The 24,000-nt window shown below is 38.4% G+C and overlaps 1 protein-coding gene across 1 annotated transcript in view; it reads right to left on the bottom strand.

Annotated features, from left to right (window-relative positions):
* Nucleotides 1-1,691: 1,691 nt before the first annotated feature.
* Nucleotides 1,692-24,000, bottom strand: part of grik5 (glutamate receptor, ionotropic, kainate 5) — a gene marked incomplete at its 3' end in the record, with an annotated part of 68,490 nt that continues 46,181 nt past the window's right edge. The window contains exons 4-19 of the mRNA XM_084090032.1: nt 15,811-15,975; nt 14,878-15,036; nt 14,011-14,108; nt 13,750-13,915; nt 10,231-10,409; nt 9,918-9,971; nt 8,056-8,217; nt 7,817-7,969; nt 7,538-7,642; nt 6,851-6,958; nt 6,210-6,413; nt 5,911-6,024; nt 4,656-4,765; nt 4,303-4,476; nt 4,000-4,165; nt 1,692-1,958 (exon numbers count right to left, since the gene is read on the bottom strand). Of these exons, the coding sequence (XP_083946158.1) occupies nt 1,692-1,958; nt 4,000-4,165; nt 4,303-4,476; nt 4,656-4,765; nt 5,911-6,024; nt 6,210-6,413; nt 6,851-6,958; nt 7,538-7,642; nt 7,817-7,969; nt 8,056-8,217; nt 9,918-9,971; nt 10,231-10,409; nt 13,750-13,915; nt 14,011-14,108; nt 14,878-15,036; nt 15,811-15,928 (2,337 nt within the window). The 5' untranslated portion in view covers nt 15,929-15,975. The remainder of the gene's footprint in view (nt 1,959-3,999; nt 4,166-4,302; nt 4,477-4,655; nt 4,766-5,910; nt 6,025-6,209; nt 6,414-6,850; nt 6,959-7,537; nt 7,643-7,816; nt 7,970-8,055; nt 8,218-9,917; nt 9,972-10,230; nt 10,410-13,749; nt 13,916-14,010; nt 14,109-14,877; nt 15,037-15,810; nt 15,976-24,000) is intronic.

The raw sequence follows: 24,000 nt of genomic DNA, 5'->3' as shown, positions 1-24,000 counted from the left end.
TAATGCTTTGTTGGCCGGTTGTCCTGCGTCCTCATTAAACAAGCTACAGTTGGTCCAAAATGCCGCCGCTAGAGTTCTTACTAGATCAAGAAAATATGATCATATAACACCAATTTTATCATCACTACATTGGTTACCTATAAAGTTCCGTATTAATTATAAGGTATTGCTACTGACTTATAAAGCCCTAAATGGCTTAGCTCCAGTCTATTTAACGGATCTTCTATCGCCCTATAATCCATCATGCTCTTTAAGATCACTAAATTCGAGGCTTTTGGTCATACCTAGGATATCCAGATCCACCAAAGGAGGGAGAGCATTTTCACATTTAGCTCCAAAACTCTGGAATAGTCTTCCTGATACTGTTCGTTGCTCAGACTCGCTCTCCCAGTTTAAAACTAGATTAAAGACGCATCTCTTCAGCCAGGCATAATACTTTTAATCTTATAGTTAAATCCGACCTCTAGTTCATAAAAACGCCAGAGGAGAACTGGCCCCCGACTGAGCCTGGGTTCTCCCAAGGGTTTTTTTTTCTCCATTAGGTCACCTGATGGAGTTTTTCGGTTCCTTGCCACTGTTGCCTTTGGCTTGCTCAGTTGGGGATATTTAATTTAATTAATCAATCAACAATACTATTGATCAGCATTACCAAACGTGGACGTTTTCCACTAGAAACAAGCATTGATGTATTATTTTAATTTAATACTGTGAAGCTGCTTTGATACAATCTGTATTGTGAAAAGCGCTATATAAATAAACTTGACTTGACTTGACTGACTTAATGGACTAATTATAGTGATATAAAAGACCAAACTCGCAGGCAAGCAGATGGACTCAGAATAACGCGCAAAGCTTAATGCTGAGCGTTTCCCAGTGATAGACTGGCATAAAGTTGGCTTGACGTTGGACATTCGCACATTTAGGGACCGTCTCTAAAGTGTATACGACTTTGGTATACAAATTTGAACCACTGAATTTGTGGAAGCGAATTTGCAAAGCGAAATAAAATGGACCGAAAATTGCCTGTTGAATATTATAGGTTGTATTTTTAAACAGCTTGAATATTTTGGAAGTGAAATATGAAAGGTGAATATGGATTATTGAATTTTTAATAATGAAAATGTGCTTGAAATGTTTTTAATTGAAATATTCACATTTTAAATATTCAACCATGTTGAATTTCAGCCCATAAAAATGCAAGCCCTAAAAATACAATGCATTAAAATGCAAGCATGGTTATGCAATGCCTATTTTTTTAAAGTAGTGCAATTCAACAGGCTTTTTTATTTCAAAAACATTTGGCATTATTTTACTTCCATATAAATATGCTTGCCATAAAGGGGTTGAATCATTTTGAGACTGCAGAAGTCATTAAAAGTTGCATTTTCAGTTGAATCTGGGGAAACCACTTGAAACATTTGTTGTGTTCAGCTATTTTAATTACTTTTGTTTGATTTGTTTATTGCAAACAGCAGAAAGTCTGTACATTTTGCCAATAAACCTGATTTGCGATGGGGGTTGAATAATTTTGATTACAACTGTATGCAAAGTGAAAGTGAGCAGGTTTATATTTTGTCAAAGATATATTACTTGACAATGTTGGTAACATCATGTTATGGTTTCAAAACCACATGATTCACATTGCTGCTACATTGCCTGTGAGGCTTCCATTGTAAAAGTGTACTGTACTTTTATCTTTTAATTTTACTAATTGAGGGATCCTCTCTCTTACCTAGAGGCATGCCGATGCCATAACCCTTGGTGTCCAGCAGGCCTCCGATCTGGGTGAGGTTGCAGTTGAGGCTGCGGTGGTACTCGTTCATGGTGCTCTCAAGGAGGAAGGCATATTTCGAGTTCAAGACTCGTGCAATGCCCTCCTCTGTGCTCTTCACAAAGACACTGGGCTGCTTAGAATACATGTAGTTCCACATCCGCTGATACGTTTGATAACGGGAGTTCTGAGAGAGGGGAGGAGAGGATGTTTCATCAGTTTATACATTATAAATAAACATTTAAACTCTATTTGACTTGCACAATAACAAACAGAAAGAAAACAGTGAGACACACACACAGAGATGGTAAAAACACTTGAGCAAACAAAAACCTGATAAGAAAATACAGTCATTAAGCTAAGAGCATTTTACACGAAAAACCAACAAGAAAATTAACAAGAGACACAAAGCCCATCCATACACAGATGCAAATATATGCCTACTGGCAGTTTCCATGAATATGGTACAAAATTGAGCCTAAAAATATTTAAACATGTTTTCCCTTTTCAACAGATGTTCAGTGAAAGGAGATGCATAAAGCATTAGAGGCACAAATCTCAAGTTTCTTTGCTTACATCTATTAGATAAACCTGAATCCCACACAAAATCTTTTGGAGAAAACTGGAGATTTAGACTTAATTTAGGCTAATTTTACAACCTTATGGACTAGTAAATTTTTTTTTTACATTTTATAAATATTGTCAATTTTATTTTTTAATTACATCAATAAAGATGTTTCGAAGTCGACATGAAATTAAAATCCACCCTATCTATTTTCTAAATGCTTGTTATTGATCTTGTTGCGAACGATTCATCAATGCATATATTTAAGGAGAGTTTCCTCCGAGGAGGCAAGGGAGGCAGTGCCTCCTTAAAAAATTGGAAAATAATAAAACAAAAAAATAAAAATTGGAGGGTGTGGATTTTGGAATAAACAGCTGCTTCAATGTATATATAATGAGTGATTATAATTAAGGTATTAATCAATATTTTTCCTTCTAAATATCACATGAGTTGAATGACTTTTCTAGGCTTGTGAGATGTTACTTTGTTAAAGAAGTTACCAGTGTGATTAATGAAATGTTATTTTCATGTATTCTCTAATGTCTGTATTTGATATCTGAATGTAGTAACAGCTCTTGCTCATTTAGCCTGGCTTCCAGAAATGAAATATGGAAAGATGCTTTGTTTTGTTAAGAAATGTCTTCAACATGTGTCAATACATTCATGTGTTTTTCTAGGGTACTCTGACAGCAATGGTCACAGGGGTCATTGAAGTCTATAGTTTAAGGGACCATTTCTTTGTTAAAGCTTTACCATACTGCGTTATACTAAAGTGTCCTCTCCTTGAGAGAAAGAGCACATTATCTTGATGTTTTGAGACGACTCTACTGTTTATAGTTAAAGCGGTGTGTGTGTTAGTCTTTTTGGTTACAGGTTAAGGAACCACTGGCATTATTGGAGATTGACTGAGTTGTTGTTCGGGACAGGCTGGCGCCCAGCAACCCAAATTTGAGAACTGGAAAGTCACGACGTGCCTAACTTCAGGGTCTGAGTGTCAGCTGCCTAATCGATGGAGACATGCTTCAGTCTATCTGTATATGTGTGGAAAATTACTATGTTTATCTATTTCTTAGCCAATGAGAATCATTCAACCTGAAGCAAGGATGTGGGTTTGGTGGTGGGTAATTAAGAATGAAAGTGGCAAAGTCACATAAGAGGAGGCAATGCCTCTATCGCACTATGGATATGATTGGTTCGAGCGATAAATCCCGCCTCTTGTTTTCGTGCACGTTCACAAATAAGTCTAAATTAACAAAATTATGGTGTTAATGGGAGGACTAATTAAAAAGAAAGCCACTTAGATATCATCGCTTTATGTCACGTCAAAATCAAACTTGTAATGGCCTGAAAACATGATGACTGTGTTTTTTTGTTTAGTGAGCAATCAGCTTAAGGGAAATTAAAGGTACATTTACTGTGACCAGTGTTTATCGAGCTTGATGACTGAGGAAAATAAGTTGATGAAAAAGAACAAATGAAATATATTGTTTAAATTGCTACTGCCTTTAGTTATTATTTTGGAATAAATGTAAAAATGCGTAAAAACACTAAGTTAATGAAATGTATACTTGTGTATGATTCACATGTGCAAGCTAGCATGTGTTCATATTTCTGTCCCTATGGATGTGTATACACTTAAATATTAGTATCAAATGATTTGTACCATAAAAAAGGTCATGGTGCTTCCTCCATGAATGGTGCCGTATTGTATATTGGTTTGATCAGCCAGGTCATCGGGCGATTCAATTGGCACTTCCATTCTCTGTACTGTCAGAAAAGCAGCCAGATTCGCTGTGTATGAGGAGATTATTATAAGAGTGAATGCCCACCTGAAAGAAAGAGAGAGAGGACATAAATGATGGAAGCAGAGTGCAAAAAGCCCATAGCTGTGCTGTGTAATGTGTCCATTGACTCTGTTAAAATGAACATCAACACATATGGAGCCCCAGCACACGCTCAAACTCACCAGACCCCACTAACACAGCGTGTGGATAGGGCTCGGGGCATGATCTCTGACCCCTGCTGCATGAAGCCCCCGACAGGAAACCACAGGCTGTTTCCGAGCGTGTACTGATTTTCCAGCAGGTCTTTGCGCTCACGCAGACACGGGTGAGGGTTATACCATTCGTACGGACTCAACCTGACACAAATACACACACACATAGGGAGAGAGAAATCTAGCATGGAGCATTAAATATTTATTTCTTCACTATACTATAAAGGGTATGATATTTTTAATGGAAAACAATACAAACACTCTGATTAAGACCATGATCGTTAGCAGATTTTGAGTGTGTTGGTGTGCTTTTGTGTGTGTACCTAGCAGAAAGAAAAAGCACACAGCTGACAGCAAGGTAAGCCAGCAGCATGAAGAGCCAAACAGCCGGTGAGAAGGGATCCAGGAAGGAGAAATAACCTGGCTTCCTACCCTGAGAGACAGTGGAAGAGAAAGTGAGGTAAATGAATGCAACTGAAGGAAGGAAAGTGGCAGAAATAATGAATATTCAATCTATGAATTACATTTAAGTGTTAATTTATTAAGTAAATGCAGTGTTACATATTAAATACATGCACAAACTGTTGTGTGAGGTAAAGGAGTAAGGCATAAGTTAAATATGCTGTTACAGCGGTGAATCGCTCAATATAGAGTGTTAATCAGATCAATCCGTAATTATATGTGAGAAGGTGTCTTTGATATTGATGCACTCTGTCTTTATGACGAAAACAGAAATGTGCTTGTTTGTTAATGTCTATTATTGTGAAGTTTATGGTGTCAGTTAGACATGAATGGATCAAAGGAAATATTAAAGTTAATCGAGGTGATGCATGCGCATTTGTTGTTATGTGTTACCATGTGCCTGCATGAGCAAGGTCATCTCATGTGCTGTTCATGTTTTGTAATTTCAGAAACACTCCAAAACACATTCTGGAGTTAGTGTTATTCCTCGAGTGTGTTGCATGTATCATCTCATGATTCTCATCCTCTCAGTTCATTCAAATGGTTTAATCTTCCATGTTTTACTCTGGACGCAAGATGGCGCTATTGATCAAAACCGCACAACAGAGTCGCCAGAAATGGATTTTTAATACTCTGCCATCGAAAGCAGAACTTGCGGTTTAGTGTTTACCAAGTAAAGACATATAGCCAATATTTCACTAACCAGTTTTCCGTTTGAGTGAGTGTGGGTCAGGTTTTGCTTATAACACAATTGGTCTCTCTAAGGGTATTAAAACCTGAAATCAGTCAACAATTATGAGTTAAATTCCAAATGAAAATTAATTTCAATTCATTATTCAAATTAATCTAAATTAATCACAATATTTGATTAGAAAAGCACGAAAATTAAGATGTTTTTAAATACACTGTTGCAACTGTTTTTTCCCCACATATTGAATCACATTCTGACAGTCCACAGCAATAAATCTTGTTATCAAGTTTCTCAGTCCGTCTGAAGTAAACTTAGAGGTCATTCACAAAGAATCTGTTTGTGTATTTTTTAGTAGTCAGAATACATAAACTGATGCCACTCTCTCTCTCTCTCTCTCTCTCTCTGTGTGTGTGTTTGTGACTTACTATATGGACCCTGTAGAGAATACTGATGCCCAGGGTCATAAAGGGTTTTGAGAAGTCAATGATCTTCTCCCTCTCAGATGTGATGGTAAAAGCAGCTACAGCCATATCAGCTTTCTGCTCCAAAGAATGAAGGAGAGAGAGAAGGAGAGAGCAATAAAACATTGTAGAAGCACAACATACATTTTTAAAAAAGTAATCTAGACACAGTGAGGAAAATCACATAGAATTTATTTGAATGCAACCGTGTGAAAATACTTGTTATATCAGTAGAAAACAAGTTGATGAAAACAACTACATACCCTGTTGATCAGCTCTCCCACCATGCCCGTCCACGAGCCGTTGGGTTCAGGTGCCCCATACAGGCCATCGTCCACCAGTTTGATGCGGAAGTTGAACTTGAGGATACCAGCCAGCTCTCTCAACATGTCCACACAAAAACCCTCATACTGCTCGTTCCCCTCAAACTCTTGGTAATTCACCTTTCTCATCATGTATGGGTTCTCCTGCACACACAAACACACACATTTCTGTATTTAGTACAAGTTCATGGCCCCATCACTTTCATCTTACTGTATTGGATGAAAATATTACACTCAAAACTGTACATGATTTTTTTAAATTCTTTTATCACAATATCACAATTAAGAAAACAGCAGTGAATTTTAAATAATTTCACTACTTTAGATGGAGCAGATGTTGCTTTACCATGTCTTCAGGTGACGCACACTAACTTCTAACATGAAAAACATTATTAAGAAATATTCCAGTTCCTCATTTTTGTCCCTTCTCTAATCAATATTGATGTAAATTGTATTTTCATTGTGTAAATAATGAATTAAGAGTTTAAGTTTTAGGACGGGAATTACTGATGTAGATGTGGTAAACTTCCTGTGAACATAAGTGGGCTAATTGGGCCTGCTGTGGTGCAGTTGGTTCTCACCAGTATGGTGGTGATGATGAGGCTCTTGTTAGCCAGAGTCTCAGAGACTTTGATGTCCAGACTGGTGGAGTTCATCAGCAGAGTGTTATTAGAGTACCAGATCCCAATCTAACACAGAGATGGTTCAGAAATGAAGCAATCAAAACAACGATCATAGCACTATTCAAAATATGTGTGTGTCCTACTTAAATCTGTTACAAATCTGTACCCAGAAGTGAACTAAATCTGACAAAACCTCCTTTTGGGGATGTCCTCATTTGTTCAGTTTTTTTTTACAAATTGTGAAAGTGCAGACATTTTTCTGTTAGGATTAAGGCCAAAGTATACTTCGGACGTCCGCGTACCATCCGCGTGACGGAATTTTCGTCATCAGGAGGGTCCGCGGACGTCCACACACCCGGTCCGTGTGCAGCCCAATTTTTGTGACCACACGGACGTTGCATGTACAACACAGCGCATGTGCGAGTGACTTGAGTGATTCGCACGTGCAGAATGCGTCTTTCCACACTCACGGCCAAAGGAGAATACTTTGAAAGGCTTGTACGTTCAACTGTGCGGAAGACGGAGTGCAACACGAAAAATTAAGTAGACCTGGGCCTTTAGGGTTACTGTATATAAAAACAGTAGAAGTCTGTGGAATGTCCTCAATTAGATATCTAAGTAAAGGTGTATGTATGTGCCTTTAACCTCTTTGTGGCCTCCCCTGTGCTTCTCCAGGATATGGAGGGTGTAATTGGTCCTCTGGCCTTTACTGTTGAACTCAACTCGACCTGTCAAGCCATCATACTCCACCTGATCAAAACATTAAAGAGAGAGAGAGAAAGAGAATAGAAACAGCTATGTTACTTTTGATAACACAATGGGTGCTCTCTAAGCAGGAAACATTCCTGAAGGACTTTCAAGTGAAATTGAATTTACCCATACACACACACACACACACACACACACACACACACACAGACTGACCATACGCAGGTAGTTCATGAGGCTGGTTCCGTGTTGCCAGATCTGAGGGGAGGTGCAGCTAAGAGGCTTGATGCCAATCTCCTGACTCCGGTTGAGTTCCTGCACTGCACTCACCACCACATGGACCGCATCAAACAGCAGGGCCGACGACAGCTGAACACACACACACACAAAGAGTTTAGGGTGAACATTCTGTGTGTTATACATTGATAGTTTTTTTGTGTTTGTGCGTGTCTTACCGCTGGTCCGGGGTACGGGTTAATGTCACAGCCCTCTCTCCAGGACAGATTTAGGCTCCTGATAAACTCCAGGTAAAACGGGTGGGTGGTGTTAAACATTGAGAAGCCCACAATGTTTGACTGCTCATCCACTATATCATCCAACCACAGCAGCGGAAAGTCCTGCACACACACAGGAATGACATCACACAAGAGGGAACATCAGTGTGTGTGTAAAGAACAATTAGGTTTATTTTTTATATATATATATACTGTATATATATAGACAGAGCTCATATCAGAATAGTGAATAGTACTGGATAATTGGTATTTGAGTGGATCAGTATGGTGAAGATTTACAATCGCCTCGAACAGGAAACCAAAGTTTCTTAAATCTAATGACTGATCCATGTCAGGAATGCAGTAACAGTGTTTATTAATTTATAAACGTCTGATGTTTACATTTTATGTGTCGTGAGAAAGCCACATAAACCACGTGAAATCCGATCTGAGCAGTCGGGCTGAAGCGGATTTCCAGAAATGTGATTTGATTAGGATTTCAAAAAACATATGAATGTAACTCGAAACAGATATTAAAAAACGGATTTCATGTGATTTCTGGCCGTTTACACTAGCTAAATCTGATATGCACAAAAATCGTATTTGGACTGACAATCTGAACGTAGCCTAAAGGTTTCAGAAATGCCTGCAAGGTTTGAGTAACATTTGTTTGGGTAGACTAGTAGACTACCATAATGTGGTTCAATAGTGAAAAAAGTTTGCAATGTGTTCTGCACCGGTGGCACTAGTTGGACCCCCGTTGGCATCTTTTTGGATAATTGAGCATGTTGAATTTGCGGCAGAGCCCTTCGATGAAAGAAACCACTCTGGTTGGCTTTTCAGCTTTGTGAACCAGTGGTCGAAAAACAGAAATATTGAAATCAAGCAAACAACAAAGCTGTTTACGGTTTGTATATCTGCAGTCCTAGCTCATTCCCTTTTTGAATGATGAATACAGAATACTTCCACCTTCTGGTATGAAGAGTTATTTCCTCTAATGAAGACATAGAACATTTGTGCTCATTGGCTGTTTGCTGTAGTCTTTGCAATGTGTTCAAGCGCAAGTTTTTGACCCAGACGCAGCTGACATGAGGCGACACCACAGTTGGCTTTCATCTATGCTAGTTCTTTGATGTCAGTTTAGTGTGGCCTTTAGATTTGAGTGATACGTTAGACTAATGACTAGAGGTTTTAGTAGCGTATGTATGGTTCTGTGAAGTGTTCGATTAGACTAGTAACTAGAGTTTTCAGTAGAGTGCATAAGGTGAACATGACATGATTTACTGAGTTGACGGATTTCACAGAAAATCACAGTGTTTTTAGTTTCAGACTATGATTTATCCAGTCAGAGAAAATCAGACATAATTTGAGCCAATTTAAAAACATTTTCATTTGTCATTTGTCTCCAAGCAACAAGGCACATGCATCTGCGTGTGTTCAGAACGACTTAAAAGTCTGGTAGTTTGTGATCCTCAGTCGTTAAATGTATAATGACCTGTTTTTTTTTCTGTAAACATTAACAAAATCAACTAGTGTATGATCCCTAGTGTTATAAAATGTGTTCCGATTTGTGTAATGGATTCCAGCCTTAACACGGTAGGTTAGACTAGTACTATATGTTTTAGTAGTGTAGATTAGGTCTGTGTTGTGTTTGTAGGTTATACAGTAGAAATGTATGTAATGCAGTTCAAGCTGTGAGGGGGCTGGCTTGAGAAGTGTGAGCGGGTTTGCGTAATAAAGATGAATTGTTAATACAAAAGATGGGGCTCCAGGCATGAATATATCTACAGGAAAATAGGCCAAGAACTCCTCCTCTATCTTACCATAGTCGTGAGGATGTACTTGTAAAACGCTGATGTCATTCCCAACTCTGATGCCTAAAAAGACAGGCAAGAGGAAAGAGACAATTAAAAAAATTAATTATGTAAAAAGCAGAACATTTATTTTGCTCATTAAGGAAAACAGTCCTTGAGCAGAATTATGATATTTATAGTGTCTATCTATACATTAAAATGCAGGTATATTGAACAAAGCTGAATTGCAAGGTGAGCGACTGAGGTGGGCGAAGACAAGAGAATGAATGAATGTGAAATGAGCCAAAGCAACATCATTTAGATAATGTAACTGTACGCTTACCTTTTTCAGTATAAGGTAAGAAATAGATGCGTTAGCATCAATAATTATTGTGGCTATTTTGTCATCACGAATCTCCTTCAGTAAAGGCGTGGGGTCAAGGTTGTCATCCAGCATCCTGATTGACAGCGTCTCTCGAGAGATCAGAAAACGCCTTATCAGCTCCTCCAGTCTCAACAGACCTGCGGGGAAGAAAGCGAGCTGTTGGCCCAGAAGCATATAGACGCTCAAACACCCCACTGGAATTAAGGGCCAAATCGGGCTCCATGTAGTGTACCTGATATGGTTTGTGTCTGAGGTTGTTTGTTAACAGCATGCATCTGTCCGTTTGCAATGCTGCTGTAAAGTCTGTGGCAACACAAAGCCCAGTGAAAATGTAAATAACTAGCTGCGCTCTCAAGGGAGCCTGCATGCAGAGAAAGAGCCAGTAAAGCCAGTGCCAAACTTTAATTAGCTTGAGGGAGGAGAGAAATCAATGTTCTCCACACTCTCATTCTCTTGCTCTCAATACCCTTCTTCTGTCTTTCCCTCACTGATTTCTCTCGTTCATTCTGATTTTCGTCCTTTCTGTTCACTTCATTCCACTAAATTTGTCTCTTTCTCGATATTCCACTGACTTATTCCCACAGCTGCATTATAACGTGAACTCAGATCTTCTGTTTTCCACCAGAGACCAGTGCTGTGACACTCTGAAACAAACATTATCAAACCCAGACCAGCCTTGTGCTTAATGACTCATGTGTGACAGTGACTAGAGCTCAGTTCCAAAACCTAGCGAGCTGGCAGAATTGTAGGACATCATAGGCATTTTCCCAATGCAAAACCTGTTCTAAACGGTAGCCGTTTAACTATGAGATGCCTAAATTCTATGGAAACAAAAAAGGAAATCCCACAATTATACTGAGCACAGTGAAGAAATACAATAGAGTTTTCATTATTGTGTTTTAGTGAATAAATAAATCCACGATGGTGGACAATGCAAGATAGTTGATTAAACATAAACTTACTGAAAGTGTTGATGAAAATAGTTCTGTTTTATTAAACATTGATTATTTTTATGTAATATTTGTGTGTACTATTTATCTTTAAGCTTACTAAGATGTGGTCACAATAGCTTTATCCAACTCAATTGAGCGCATACGTTTTTTATGTATTTTTTTCATGTTTTATTGTAAGAATTTATGCGTATTTTGGCGTTTCCATCCACTTATTTTGATGCGCATTTTGAGATATCGCATAAAAAAATGCTGGATGGAAACGCCAAAATGAGCATAAATTGAAAAGATGCGAATAAAAACCGTATGCGCTCAATTAAGTTGGATAAATTTTGTATCCGCTAAGAAAATATGCGCATAAACTACGATGGAAACACATTACCGAATAAATTCCTCGGTGCGCAACAAAAAAGACATGTGACTTTGCGATGGGACGGAGCATAACTGCACTAACCAGCGGTCCGGTCTGAAATGCTGTTTTGATCATTCTGAAATGCCTGAGCAAAGTCTGTCATCAAAGTGGTTCAGTATAGTTACCTGCACTGTCTTACACAACTGCGTTCCCAAACAGCAGCCAGCATCCGCTTCAAGATAACTTTATTGTGTTTTGTCTGTATGCTCTGAGGCGCAAGTAATTTTTATATACAAAATTACTATATACAGTGGCTTCTCCATTTAGCACCAGTTTAACAGGAAGTTTATCAGGAAGTTTTATTCTCTTCAGCTCACTGGATGGAAACGATGCATTATTCACAAATGTTTTATGCGATATTCCAATTTTGAGCGCAAGTTAAATTCGCAACTTTGGATGGAAACATAGCTAGTGGCAAAATTTCTGTGAAATTTCACAGGCAAAAAGAACCATTGTCAAGTGTAGTGATGCATGAAGCATTGTTTGGGTCACAGAAGTCATTTTTAAACCAAGTGAGGGAGAAAGATTGGGTTACACTTTATTTTGTTAGTCCACTTTAGACATTCTAACTATAAGTAACTTTGCAATTACTTGTCAAGTATCTCTCATTAGAGTATTAGTAGACTGTCTGCTCAATATCTGCTAACACTTAATTTGATGCTCCCCAATTCCCCAACAGACATTCTACTGACTATAAGTAACTTTGCCACTATAATATCAACTAACTCATTAGAGTATTAGTAGACTATTTGGTTAGGGTTAGAATAAGTTGACATGTAGTTGCAAAAGTTACTTATAATCAGTAGAATGTCTGTTGGGGGACCATCAAAATAAAGTGTTAGCAGACCTGTTCCATCACACTTAGAGGCCTTTCACACAGTCTTTGTTTTTGCATTACACTTCACTACTTTTCAATTGTTTTTCGATGTGAACATGTGAACTGACATGTGAACTGACATGCTTGTGCCTTGCATCATTGAAGCATCTCTTGCATGACACAGATTTAAAGGTAGTTGAACTTTAAAAAACGCCTTTCTATACCTTGCATTTTTCATTCCACTGCCCTGTGTCTCAGGTTTTTTTAATGCAAAAGCATGTTACTTATGTAGAACGTAGACAGTAAGGCAGATGGCTAAGTTTTGGAGAGCTTACGAATGCAAGAGACAAAAAACATAGTCAAATTCTGCTTTGATAAAGACTTAGAATGTGTTTACGCAGTTGTTTAGTCGTTCCTTTCATGCTTTTTCAGTCTGACAAGAGGTCACCAGAGAAAAACAGTGTGTGGCATCAGACGACAGTTTCCTAAATTTAAGGCAATGAGGTTGACTACAAAATCCCTGTGCACAATACACATGAAAACATTTGTCAAAACAAGCTTGCGAAATGGCTTTCTATCTGTTTAACGAGAATCTGTTGCGCAGCAGCGAGCCTCTCTCCATCTCTTGCCACCATTTTAAATGAGCTTGATGAGTGGCAAGTTGCACCTACTCTGCTGCCATAGCAACCATAGTGCAGCCAACTGGGTCAGAGCTGAGCATTATGTAGCGATGCCCTCTCTGAACACATGAACGTCTAAATGCACAAACACACATGCACACACTCTGCGTACGTGGCGGTGTCTCACACATTAACACACGCAGCAGGGTGGGGATTTATTCTCAGATAACGTTAACGTTATGTTGTCCAGTGACATGCTGCGTAATTGCCCAGCAGTATGTGTTATTGGCACAGCTACCTATTACAGCAAAGTAATTGTTAGTGCTTGCAGTAAGGAAGCACTGCAGTGTCATTATCAGAGTCTGTTCTTGAGAACTTTTGTAATTTTATCTCGCACAGCCTGGAATACAAATTGTAACTTGAGTGTTTGCTGAGAGAAGATGATTGATTGGGCAGATGGAAATCAATTTAAATGTTCAAGTCTTTTAAAGCCAGTGGAAATTTTGGTTTTCGGATGAATGGGAAAAAAACGCACCTTTCTCTGAAGACTTCTAAATCTTAATTATAAGTATCATATGCGTTAAAGTGTGTGTTGCTCTCCATTTGGAATAATTTTACATATTCAAGCTCGAAGGAAACCAGACCAGCTGATGAGCGGAGCAGAGGTTTTGAACTTACATTCGGCCTTAGCGCAGACCAGACTAGCCGATGGGTAGCTGAAAGAGCGTAGGATGGCTCCGATGGCAAGGCTCAGATCCTCGTTGCTAGGATACAGAGTCACAGACGCAAAGCGCAGGTAAGGAAGCCGCGGAGTCTCTTCCGGTCCGATTTTGATATGCGGAATCTGAGAGAGAGCAGTTTAAAGAACAAAAGGAAAAAGATTATGGTTAGTGAATTAACATGAAATAAATAAATGTGGAATATTTAAATGAAGCTCACCTCCTTTTCCCCACAGATGTGACTGACAATGGAGCCCGAGGCAGGACTGGAGGCGGGGCCAATCACAGAGACCACACCCTTTGGCAGAATCTGGCACACTACGACAAAAATGTAGAGCATTTAAAGGCCCCCTGAAATCAAAATGTACGTTTTTTAGCTTTTTAGTATGAATATGTCAACCTTTAGGTTATGAATAAGCTGGTGTGTTCCAAAACAATGACAAAATTCTTATTTAGGAGATATAAGCATTCAAAACTTACAGTCTCTCACTTCCGCTAAAATGGATCACAGATTTTTATGACATCACCGCAGACTTCAGCTTCTCATCACATCTTCTGTCCAATCAAATGCTCTCTAGAATATAAAGCGTCCCGCCCCCTATGCTATAAATACCACCTGGCCAAAGCGACCGTTGACACGTCACTTTGAGCAATATGGGTTGGAGATGTGTGTCCGGTTGCTCAAACGCTCGAGTTTTATTCCGTTTTCCAACTGTTCATTGGTTAAAAATGAAATGGCTATAATTTATTCACACCTCAACTATTGAATCCAACGTATCATCAGCACTCGGATTCGCTTCCATGGTGCTGTCAAGCACGACTTGCAGTCTGTGAGGTCCACTAAACGCTATTGGCTTTTGAAAAGGGGGAGGAGTCATTCAATATGTCCCGCCTTAGCTTCCTGTTTCAATGGAAATTACATCAACGCATCATACAAACCAAGGCACTTCAGTGGGCCTTTAATTCCTCAAATCTCTGTTTGCCTTTCTGAGTCACTGTATGCTGTACTGCTTCACTTTAAAGTTCTTTTTTTGTGAAGTGTGCAGGAATGTGTGTGTGTGTGTGCATTTTTTTATGTATGACTCACTAGTATCTGTAGTCTCATACTGAGAGTCTTTCTGGAGTTCAAATATGTCGACCTCCGCACGAGCCGGGCCCTCCATCACACTGTTGATGTTCTCGCGTGCTAACGCTAAAGCTAACCGCTCCCCACGCCCACAGACAGAGCTGTCATCCAAAATTGCCGCTAAAGGAGGAGAGAAGGAGGACAAGAAAGAGACAAAGTAGAGAGAAATCAAGACAATAACTTTATTCATCAAAGAAACCTGAAAAAATATTTACCAAAATACCACAAAAATATTAAGCAGCACAGCTGTTTTCAACATTAATAATAATAAAAAAATCAGGTTTCCTGAGCACCAGATCAGCATATTAGAATGATTTCTGAAGGATCATGTGAAGTCTGGAGCAATGATGCTGAAAATTCAGCTTTGCCATCAAAGGAATAAATTATACTTTGAAATATATAAAAACAGAATTTCAAATTGGAATAATATTTTACAATATTACAGTTTTTACTGTATTTTTGATCAAATAAATGCAGCCTTGGTGAGCATGAGAGACTCATTTCAAAAAGATGAAAAAATCTTACTGACCCTAAACTTTTGAATAATTGTGCAGAGTTATAACAGCAAAATTTTAAAAGGGTGGGAGAATATGTTTCCAATCAACTCTATCTACAGGTATATAACAATATTTTGGTCCTCATCCTTGAAAACCAGGAATAAAACTTAAAATTTAAGGGACATTTAGAGAGCAAAATTGTAAATTTTCCCATTCAACTGGTGTTAATAATTTTGTTCCACTTATGCAGTTCATAGCAATACATTTGCTATTCATTTCCAAAATTAAATCTGGTTCTTAAAGCAAAACCATTTAAGAACCACTGGTTTAGAGATCTTCACAATCACAGTCAGATATTGGGCTTGTCGACCACATATTACAAGTGTGTGCGACTTACCCATCCGGACGGATGATAGAATAGGGGTCTGGCTCCGGGAAGAAGGCGGCATGGTAACCACGGTGACTAACAGGAAGCGGAAGTAAATCGACAGCAGGAGCGCTGGCAGTTCCGGCATCTTCTACCGCTCCTCATGGAGATGCCTTCTGCTGCCTATAGCACCCCCTAGATCAACACACAAATGAGATTAACTTTGTTATATGCGAGCACTTAAAGACAAAATAAAAAAAAAATCTACTGATCAATTCCACTTAAGATTCAGTTCACAGCACACTCATTGACCTTTTGTGACAACTTGCCCCGGGAGCTGGTAGACACAAAACAATTCATTAAGGCAACAAAAGTGTACAAAGTAACATAAAATATCAAACCATTGTTTTGGGCATGGTTTTGTTTCGACCTGACATTTATGAAACATTTCCTTGTCCTGAGAACACAGTTCAACCTTTGCCTGAATAATGATAGAGTGGTTTTATGTTCACTTGTTTATCCAACAGATATTACAAAATTCTTGTAAAGATATAATGAAACTGACATTTTAGTTTGAAGAACAGAATTCAATGGTTGTTGAACCAACATTCAAAACTACTGTTTGGTAAACAAGCATTTCTTTAATTTAAGACTTTTAACTCAAAACCTCATGTGACAACTTGCCCCAGTCTTATCCTCACCATAGCTGCATTTATTGGATCAAAACAGTAAAATAATGAAGCAATATAGTGATACATTATTAAAATTTGAAATAACTGGTTTCTATGATGCTAAAGCTGAATTTTCAGCATCATTACTCCAGTCTTCAGTCACATGATACTTCAGAAATCATTCAAATGTGCTGATTGGGTGCTCAAGAAACATCAATATTGAAAACAGTTATCCTTTTTTTGAAAGTTCAAAAGAGCAGCAATTATTGGAAATAGATATCTTAATGTGCATTCTCTTCTTGCTGAATAAAATTATTAATTAAATTGAGTTGACAGTGTTGTGCGAAGCATCATCATGAATCAAGGAATCGTATGACAGTTTGCTGACGCAGGTCATAACCGTGTCACGCACGTCCCAAACAGCAGCACGGGGAAATCACAGGGACATACTAACACCTGATGTATTTGATTCATACACTTTCTCATACACACACACACACACACACACACACACACACACGTGACCCAAAGCAATCTCTGTGAACTCTGACCTTTACAGACCAAACAAGATTTATTTGACCACAGGGAAGAAATGATGGATGTACTTCTCCTCCCTCTTTCTTTGTTCATCTCTCCTCCCTGCTCTTTCTTTCTTTCTTTCTTTGTCTCAATCACTTTGGATGTGTCAGCAGGGCACGAAAAGTGAGAAAGAGAGGAAATGAAATGAAACAGCGTGTGTATACACAATTGAGGAACCCATTATTGCCGTACTATAATTATTGCAGGCAAATACTAATGACCAGTGTCGCAAATATAATTCTAAAGTTCACACCCGCTGTTTTGCATATGTGCATGGCTGAATAAAACGATACTTGGCAGTCGGCAAGTAAACTGTAAAATCTAAATTATTTAGGGGAGAGGGTGGGAGTGCAAAAGAAAAAAGCGACAAGAAATGCGGAGAGGGGGACTGAAATAAAAAGCAGGGTAACGAAAGGAGAACAAAGACAGAGAGAAATAAAAAAGAGAATGAAAGACAGAGAGAAAAAGGAGACATCGGGAGAGAATATGCTTGAAGAGGGAGCCCTCGGGGAAAGGGAGGAGTAGATAGCAGGCGCTTCATTTGTTTCTTCTTCATCTTTGTAAGTAAGAAGTGAATCTGACAGTTATAATAATAGCACAGTGATTCATTCTCCTTAATTGATTTGGATTGTGAAATGAGAGTGCTGGATGCAAGCGTTGCCAGTGCCGGTTGATACAGACACATTAAGTTGTCACCAGGCTTCTGTGAGACGAAGAGGAAGCATCGAGGAAGCCTTTTCCCTTCTTATCTTTGGCTTTTGCACTTGTGGAAAGATTCCAGAGTGGAGGCAGGAAAAGACACCCGCAATGTGTCCCTCCTGGCACTCCATGGGCCGAAAGCACAAGAGCTTAATAAAACCATCAAAAGCCCTCTTCATTAGGGTTCTGAAATCATGAGCGAACACAAACACACACTGGCGTGTTGAGGGGCAATTCACTAAGAATGAATTGCACTCAATGAAGATGCCTTTTATTTGCACCCGCTATCTGAGCCCCATTTACTAAAGTAAATATACAAATCAGGGAACACCACAAACAGACCCACAGCCCTCTTGTGGGTCAGTTCTGAGTGCTTGGTTGTGGAGGATGCAGCAAACTACTACAATCTGTCACACTAAATGTATGTTAAAGGTACTATAACATTTTAGGATATGTACCTTTATGGTACAAATAGGCACCCTTTAGGTGTAAATAAGGTACAGGGGTGTACTTTTGAAAGGGTACTTTTTGAAAGCCCTCCGGCGTTGAGTATGACTGAAAAAAGTTCAGCGCTTCATAATGCTCACATCTTCTATTTTGGGTAAAAATAGAAAAAAAATATTGCTCTCTATACCGCCACCTACTGTACACTGGGATGTCAATCAGATACTGGCGCTGGAGGCGCAGGCGTTTCATGAGCCTATGCAGAGTTTTAGACAGACAGTCACAAAGCAGTGCAAACAAACAACAGCAATCTTTTACAGTTCTTCTTGAACCAAAACAATGAGCTTATGCTGCGTTCATGCCATGCTGTAACTACCGTAATTAAAGGAATAGTTCACTTAAAACTTAAAATTCTGTCATCATTTACACACCCTCAAGTTGTTTCAAAACTGTATCTTTCTTCTGCTGAACACAAAATAAGATATTTTGAAGAATGTCGGTAACCAGACAGTATTTTTTTTCCTACTATGGAAGTCAGTGGGGTCCATCAACTGTCTGGTTACCGACATTCTTCAAAATATATTCCTTTTTTTATTTTTAAGTGAACTATTCCTTTAAGAGATAGCAGCGCGTGACGTTCTATTTGGAGCTGTCCTTAAACTCCGATTTATGCCTTTCTATGGAAACACTATCAACGCTGAAATTAATCTGCAGCGGTCAGGTGGTACAAGTCAGAGCTCTTTAAGCTGTTTAAATTCATTAGTATTATGATGTTATGTGCTTTGAAACATGAGGTAATTTAACGCCGTGTCTTATGACGCTTTGCACACTCTGCTCTGGCTGTGTGCGTTTTGGAGGAGTCTGTTTCAGCATGATAATTCCTCACTTGCTAAAATCTATTATCTAGGCTATGTATCGTTTTAAAAACCATTATTATAACTCGTCAGACTGCTATAATTAATTGATATCTGAAAAAAATGGCAGCATGTTGAGAATAATTAAGAAAAGAATCTCGTTAAAGAATTCTTGTAAATCGCTGGCATGTTTTTTTTTTTAAAAACTTCATCCATGCATTTCTAGTAGTTTCTGATAGACAAATTAGTCTTTTTGAAAGGGTATGTACAGTTTTTGGAGGTGCATTTTGTCTACATCAAAGGACAGAACAACATCAGACATTCTTACTTGACATCTTATGCTCACAGCAGTATCGCTCTTGTGACTGAGTTGTTAAGAGCACACCCCCTTGAAATTAAAACTTAGAAGATCCAAAAAGGTCATAAAGGCATCATAAAATGATATGTGTAGAGGATGTGTAGAGGACATTCATTCATAACATCACGACTTGGGCAATTTCAAATCCTAGCATTTCAGAAGGGTGGAAAACTAAAATTAACTGAGGAGTTAGCTTTGAGGTATAAAATTTGCAGTAAGTTTTTATTGCAAAGTAACCTCTTATGGGGTGTGCAACTCTGGCCCTCGAGATCCACTTTTCAGTGAAGTTTAGCTTTAAACCTAAATCAACACACCTAAACAAGGTCTTCAGGATTACTAGAAAGCCGGCAGTCGAGTTTGATCAGGGTTGGACCTAAACTCTTCAGGAAAGTGGATCTCGAGGGCCAGAATTGCCCAGCCCGTCTTATTTGTGTAAATATCAGACATTAAGATTTTCCATTTTATGACACTTTAATATAAATATGGTGCAGTGCAATTTAAGCACATTTAGAGCTTGGTTGAACTAAACTGGCAGATGGTTAGGAACTAAGATGTGGGTTTTTTACGCTGAATATTCACTTTCGAAAGTCTTCTCTCAATGGGCAAATCCGTCAGAAACGGCTTGTCTCTCCCTAATTCTCTCCATCTCTTCTTCTGTCAGTTGATTCAGTGTACTTTCAGTCTCCTCTGACAGTCTTTCAGTGGTGCTGTGCTTTGAGCCTCTTACTTTGTCCTTAACCCACCCTGGAACATACACACATGCTCCCTCTCACTTTTACAAAGAGAAAATCCACCAGCTTGACAGTTGATCCTTCCTTTTTCTTACCTCCTTGTGATCCTACATGTCTCTTTGCATTTCCACCAAGCTCTCACACTTTCATGCAAATGTTTCCATGCTTTTGAAAAGGGGGGGCTGTTTCCACTAGGTGTCCTTTTTGACAACATGGGTCACTGATGCTATTCACACATAACACACAAACACCAGTCCATGTATGTTTTGACAGATATGCTCTGCAACATTGACAAGGCCTGCCCCGAGGTGCAGCACAAACATCTGTGTCAAATCCAGATTCATCACAGACACACACGAGCACACGGATGAACGGATGGACGAGTGATCGGCGCAGGCCTTGGACTTTGTACATAGGATGCTGACTTACCTCACAGCGAGAGCAATTCGCTCTCTGCCCACTCACAGATAAACACCATGCAATTAACAATCCAACAGTCGTGATCGCACCAGTCACAGACCAGTGTTCTGGCAGGATTTGAAAGATAAGCTTTCGGATGCAGGTGTAGTTGGTTGCTGCTGAATATTTGATGGCGTTTTAACACTTTCGGGCTGGTACATTGCAAATACGTGATAAGATATGAAGATGAAAGGCTTATACCAATGTGAAATCTTGTTCTTTGTGTCAGATGAATGATTTAACCGACCCTGCTGTGCCAACAGATTTAAATGAGAGCATTTCAGCTGTCAGGCTCTTTCAGCATTCCCTTTAGCAGAGTAAACAAACATGATGATTCCTCATGCATGACGTCTGCAGACGCTCTCGGGAGCCACGGCACTTTCTGACTCCTGAGTTTATATAGGCATGCAAGGTACAGACCGTGGTAAACAAGAGTAAAGCATGGGATAATGATAAAGGACACAGAGACAAAAACAAAAACAAAAGCACTTCCGAGACTGCTGATTTTCAGATTTTCAGAACACTGTTAGCAAGTCTGGTGATGAATATGTAGTCCTCATTACAAAACAAACACATACTGTGGGATCTGAGCACATATCCATTTAAACCAATTGAACACTTGCCCTGGCAGAGCTAAGTGGATTTCAAATGCAACTTCCAAAAACAATTATTTGTTTTTTTTTTTAAAATCAAGCATTATTATTGTTGGTAAAACAATTCTTTTCTTTTTTTCTGAAATTGAATTTTATTTGAATTGAGGTACCAAACAGATGCATAATTCAAATGGGAATTTAAGGAAGTATGATTTTATTTAAAATTAATTGATATTCACATAATTGCAGTAGCCTACATTGTGAACAATATTTTGACAGTTTTGAAAATTTAACTTTTCCTTGCACTAAAGAAAACTTTGAATGATGGCTTTGTCTTAAGGTTTAAAGAAGTTTGAAAATATTGAAGTCTGAAGTTTTTATAGTCCCCAGAATGTAATTACCTGTTGACTTTATTTGAATTTTAATTCAGTAAGTTGCACTTTTTTTAATTCTACTTTAACTTCTTGTGGGTTGAGACCAATTCATAAATATTATAAATACTGAATTTTGCCCAACCACTGGGTGTCAAGTGCAGTTGAATTTTTGCTTGGTTAAAAAAAAAAAAACTATATTAGGTTAACTACTTTCATTGGTTATGTCTTATCTTGCCTGGGGCACCAAGTGAGCCAGAACTGCCACAGGTGCCATCTCAAATATATATCACAAATATGAAAAAATAGATGCATGACATCCCTGTCAGTATGTTAGAGAAGTAACTGTCAGTGTTTCAATGGATTATACTCAACCTTTACAAACAGCAGTAATATTAATTTTTATGAACTTTTTATTAGACTTAAGGCTTTACAGAAAAGGCCACTTATTGCTTGTTGAAGATGAATTTAAGTCGCAGCTCAACCGATGGGTTCTATGATACGTTGTGACATTCATTCTGTCTCTCTTGCTCTCTCGATCACGCACACGCTCACACACATATTGACACCAACATTAAATGAGTCAGATGACATTTGCACTATCCGTCCCTTTCTCTCATAGCCAGATTATGCTGCCGTGGCAACAGGGTGAGATGGGAAGAGAGAGAGAGAGAGAGAGAGAGAGAGAGAATTCATCTGATATTTTAGGAAGTTAATGTAGGTTTTTCATCTTGTCTCTTACCTTTGAAGTTCATCAGAATGGAAATGGAACACAGTGAATTTTGATCTTTTCACTTGGCATAAACTGAATATTATTACAGGGTTATTTAGCATTGGGATTATTGTTTGTGCTCCTGCCTCGTATTGATAATGTTGCAGTCTTATTCCACATTACTCTACCGAAAGTCCCTTAACAGACTACGAATTCACTAAGGCAGCGTCTGTTTCCAAGTGTAAAAGAAGGCTGATGCTATTTACCATTGAGTGTAAACAGTTGCGTCACTTTATGTGGTATATCACAAATACATTTTACTATTATTTACTAATCACCAGTAATCCAGTTAATCAGACACAGAATTTGATGGAATTGCGCTGTGACTTGTCTATATCAATTAAGTCATCCTTTTCAGTCCAAACGCGGCTTCTTTCTGTGTAAATTAGGCTTATTATAGATCGCGCCCACAAAATTGCCTGCTGCAATTAACGTCACGCTATTATCGCCTGAGTGATGTTTGTATACATTTTCTATTGATCATAGCAGCAGTTATTCATGAAATGATTATCAAATGATGATCAAATGATGGAGAAGAACATTATAACCTGGCATATATCCAAATACAGCCTGCACCTTGCAAATTGTGTTCAGCACCATTTTTGTTGGTATGTTTGTGTGGTTCCCCCGATTTGCATAATTATTTTAGTTGTTAGATTGTGCCAATATCCTGCCGACAACAGCAAAATGTTAGTTTGGATGGATTTCCACATCAGAAAACGTCAGATATAGCCTATTAGATCCGACCCCGGACGCCGAATCACTACCAGAATATATAAGTCTTCTATCAGCCTGAAAGTTTGACTAAGAAAGCCAGGAAAGAGCAGGAGCAAGAGACAAAGTCATGATAATAACAGGGTTCCTACACATTTTCCATTTCAAAATTTCATACTCTTCCAGACTCAGATTTCCATACCTCTCAGTAGATTTTCAGATTTCAGACCATATTTAACATAAATGGTTCATACAGCATTATTTTCAGCTTTATATTTGGTATATAGTCATCTGTAAATCTTATTTAATTTCTTTTAATAAGAATATTAAGAATAAATATATTTTAGGAAGTTAATGTAGGTTTTTCATCTTGTCTCTTACCTTTGAAGTTCATCAGAATGGAAATGGAACACAGTGAATTTTGATCTTTTCACTTGGCATAAACTGAATATTATTACAGGGTTATTTAGCATTGGGATTATTGTTTGTGCTCCTGCCTCGTATTGATAATGTTGCAGTCTTATTCCACATTACTCTACCGAAAGTCCCTTAACAGACTACGAATTCTTAGGGTTTTCATTGATTTTCTTGAACATATAGAGCCTTTTTTTTTTTTTTGACAGACTTTTACATGCACACAAGAAACTTTTTCGTGCCCTCAAGAAACTATTCACATCCGCACTGGAATTTTTTGCATGCTTACGCATTACAATTTCTAGTTTTATATAACCTATTTCCTTTATGCGTCATGTCATCTTACTATGAATAAAACGAGAGCATGGATGCACATGAAATAATAGAGATCTTAGTTTTGTCGTGGCCACGACATATAAACACGTGGGAACGTGATAATATGTCGTGGCCATGAGATAGTAATTCGTAGGAACATCATATTAACTTGTGGGAACTTGATAATGATTAAAGTATAAATCAAATGACTACTACATAAATGACACATTATAATAAAACTCTAAT

Source organism: Abramis brama (genome assembly GCF_963993115.1).
Source record: "Abramis brama genome assembly, chromosome: 17".
NCBI lineage: Eukaryota > Metazoa > Chordata > Actinopteri > Cypriniformes > Leuciscidae > Abramis > Abramis brama.
The sequence above is the reverse complement of the archived record's forward strand: the minus strand, read 5'-3'. Positions and strand labels throughout refer to the sequence as shown.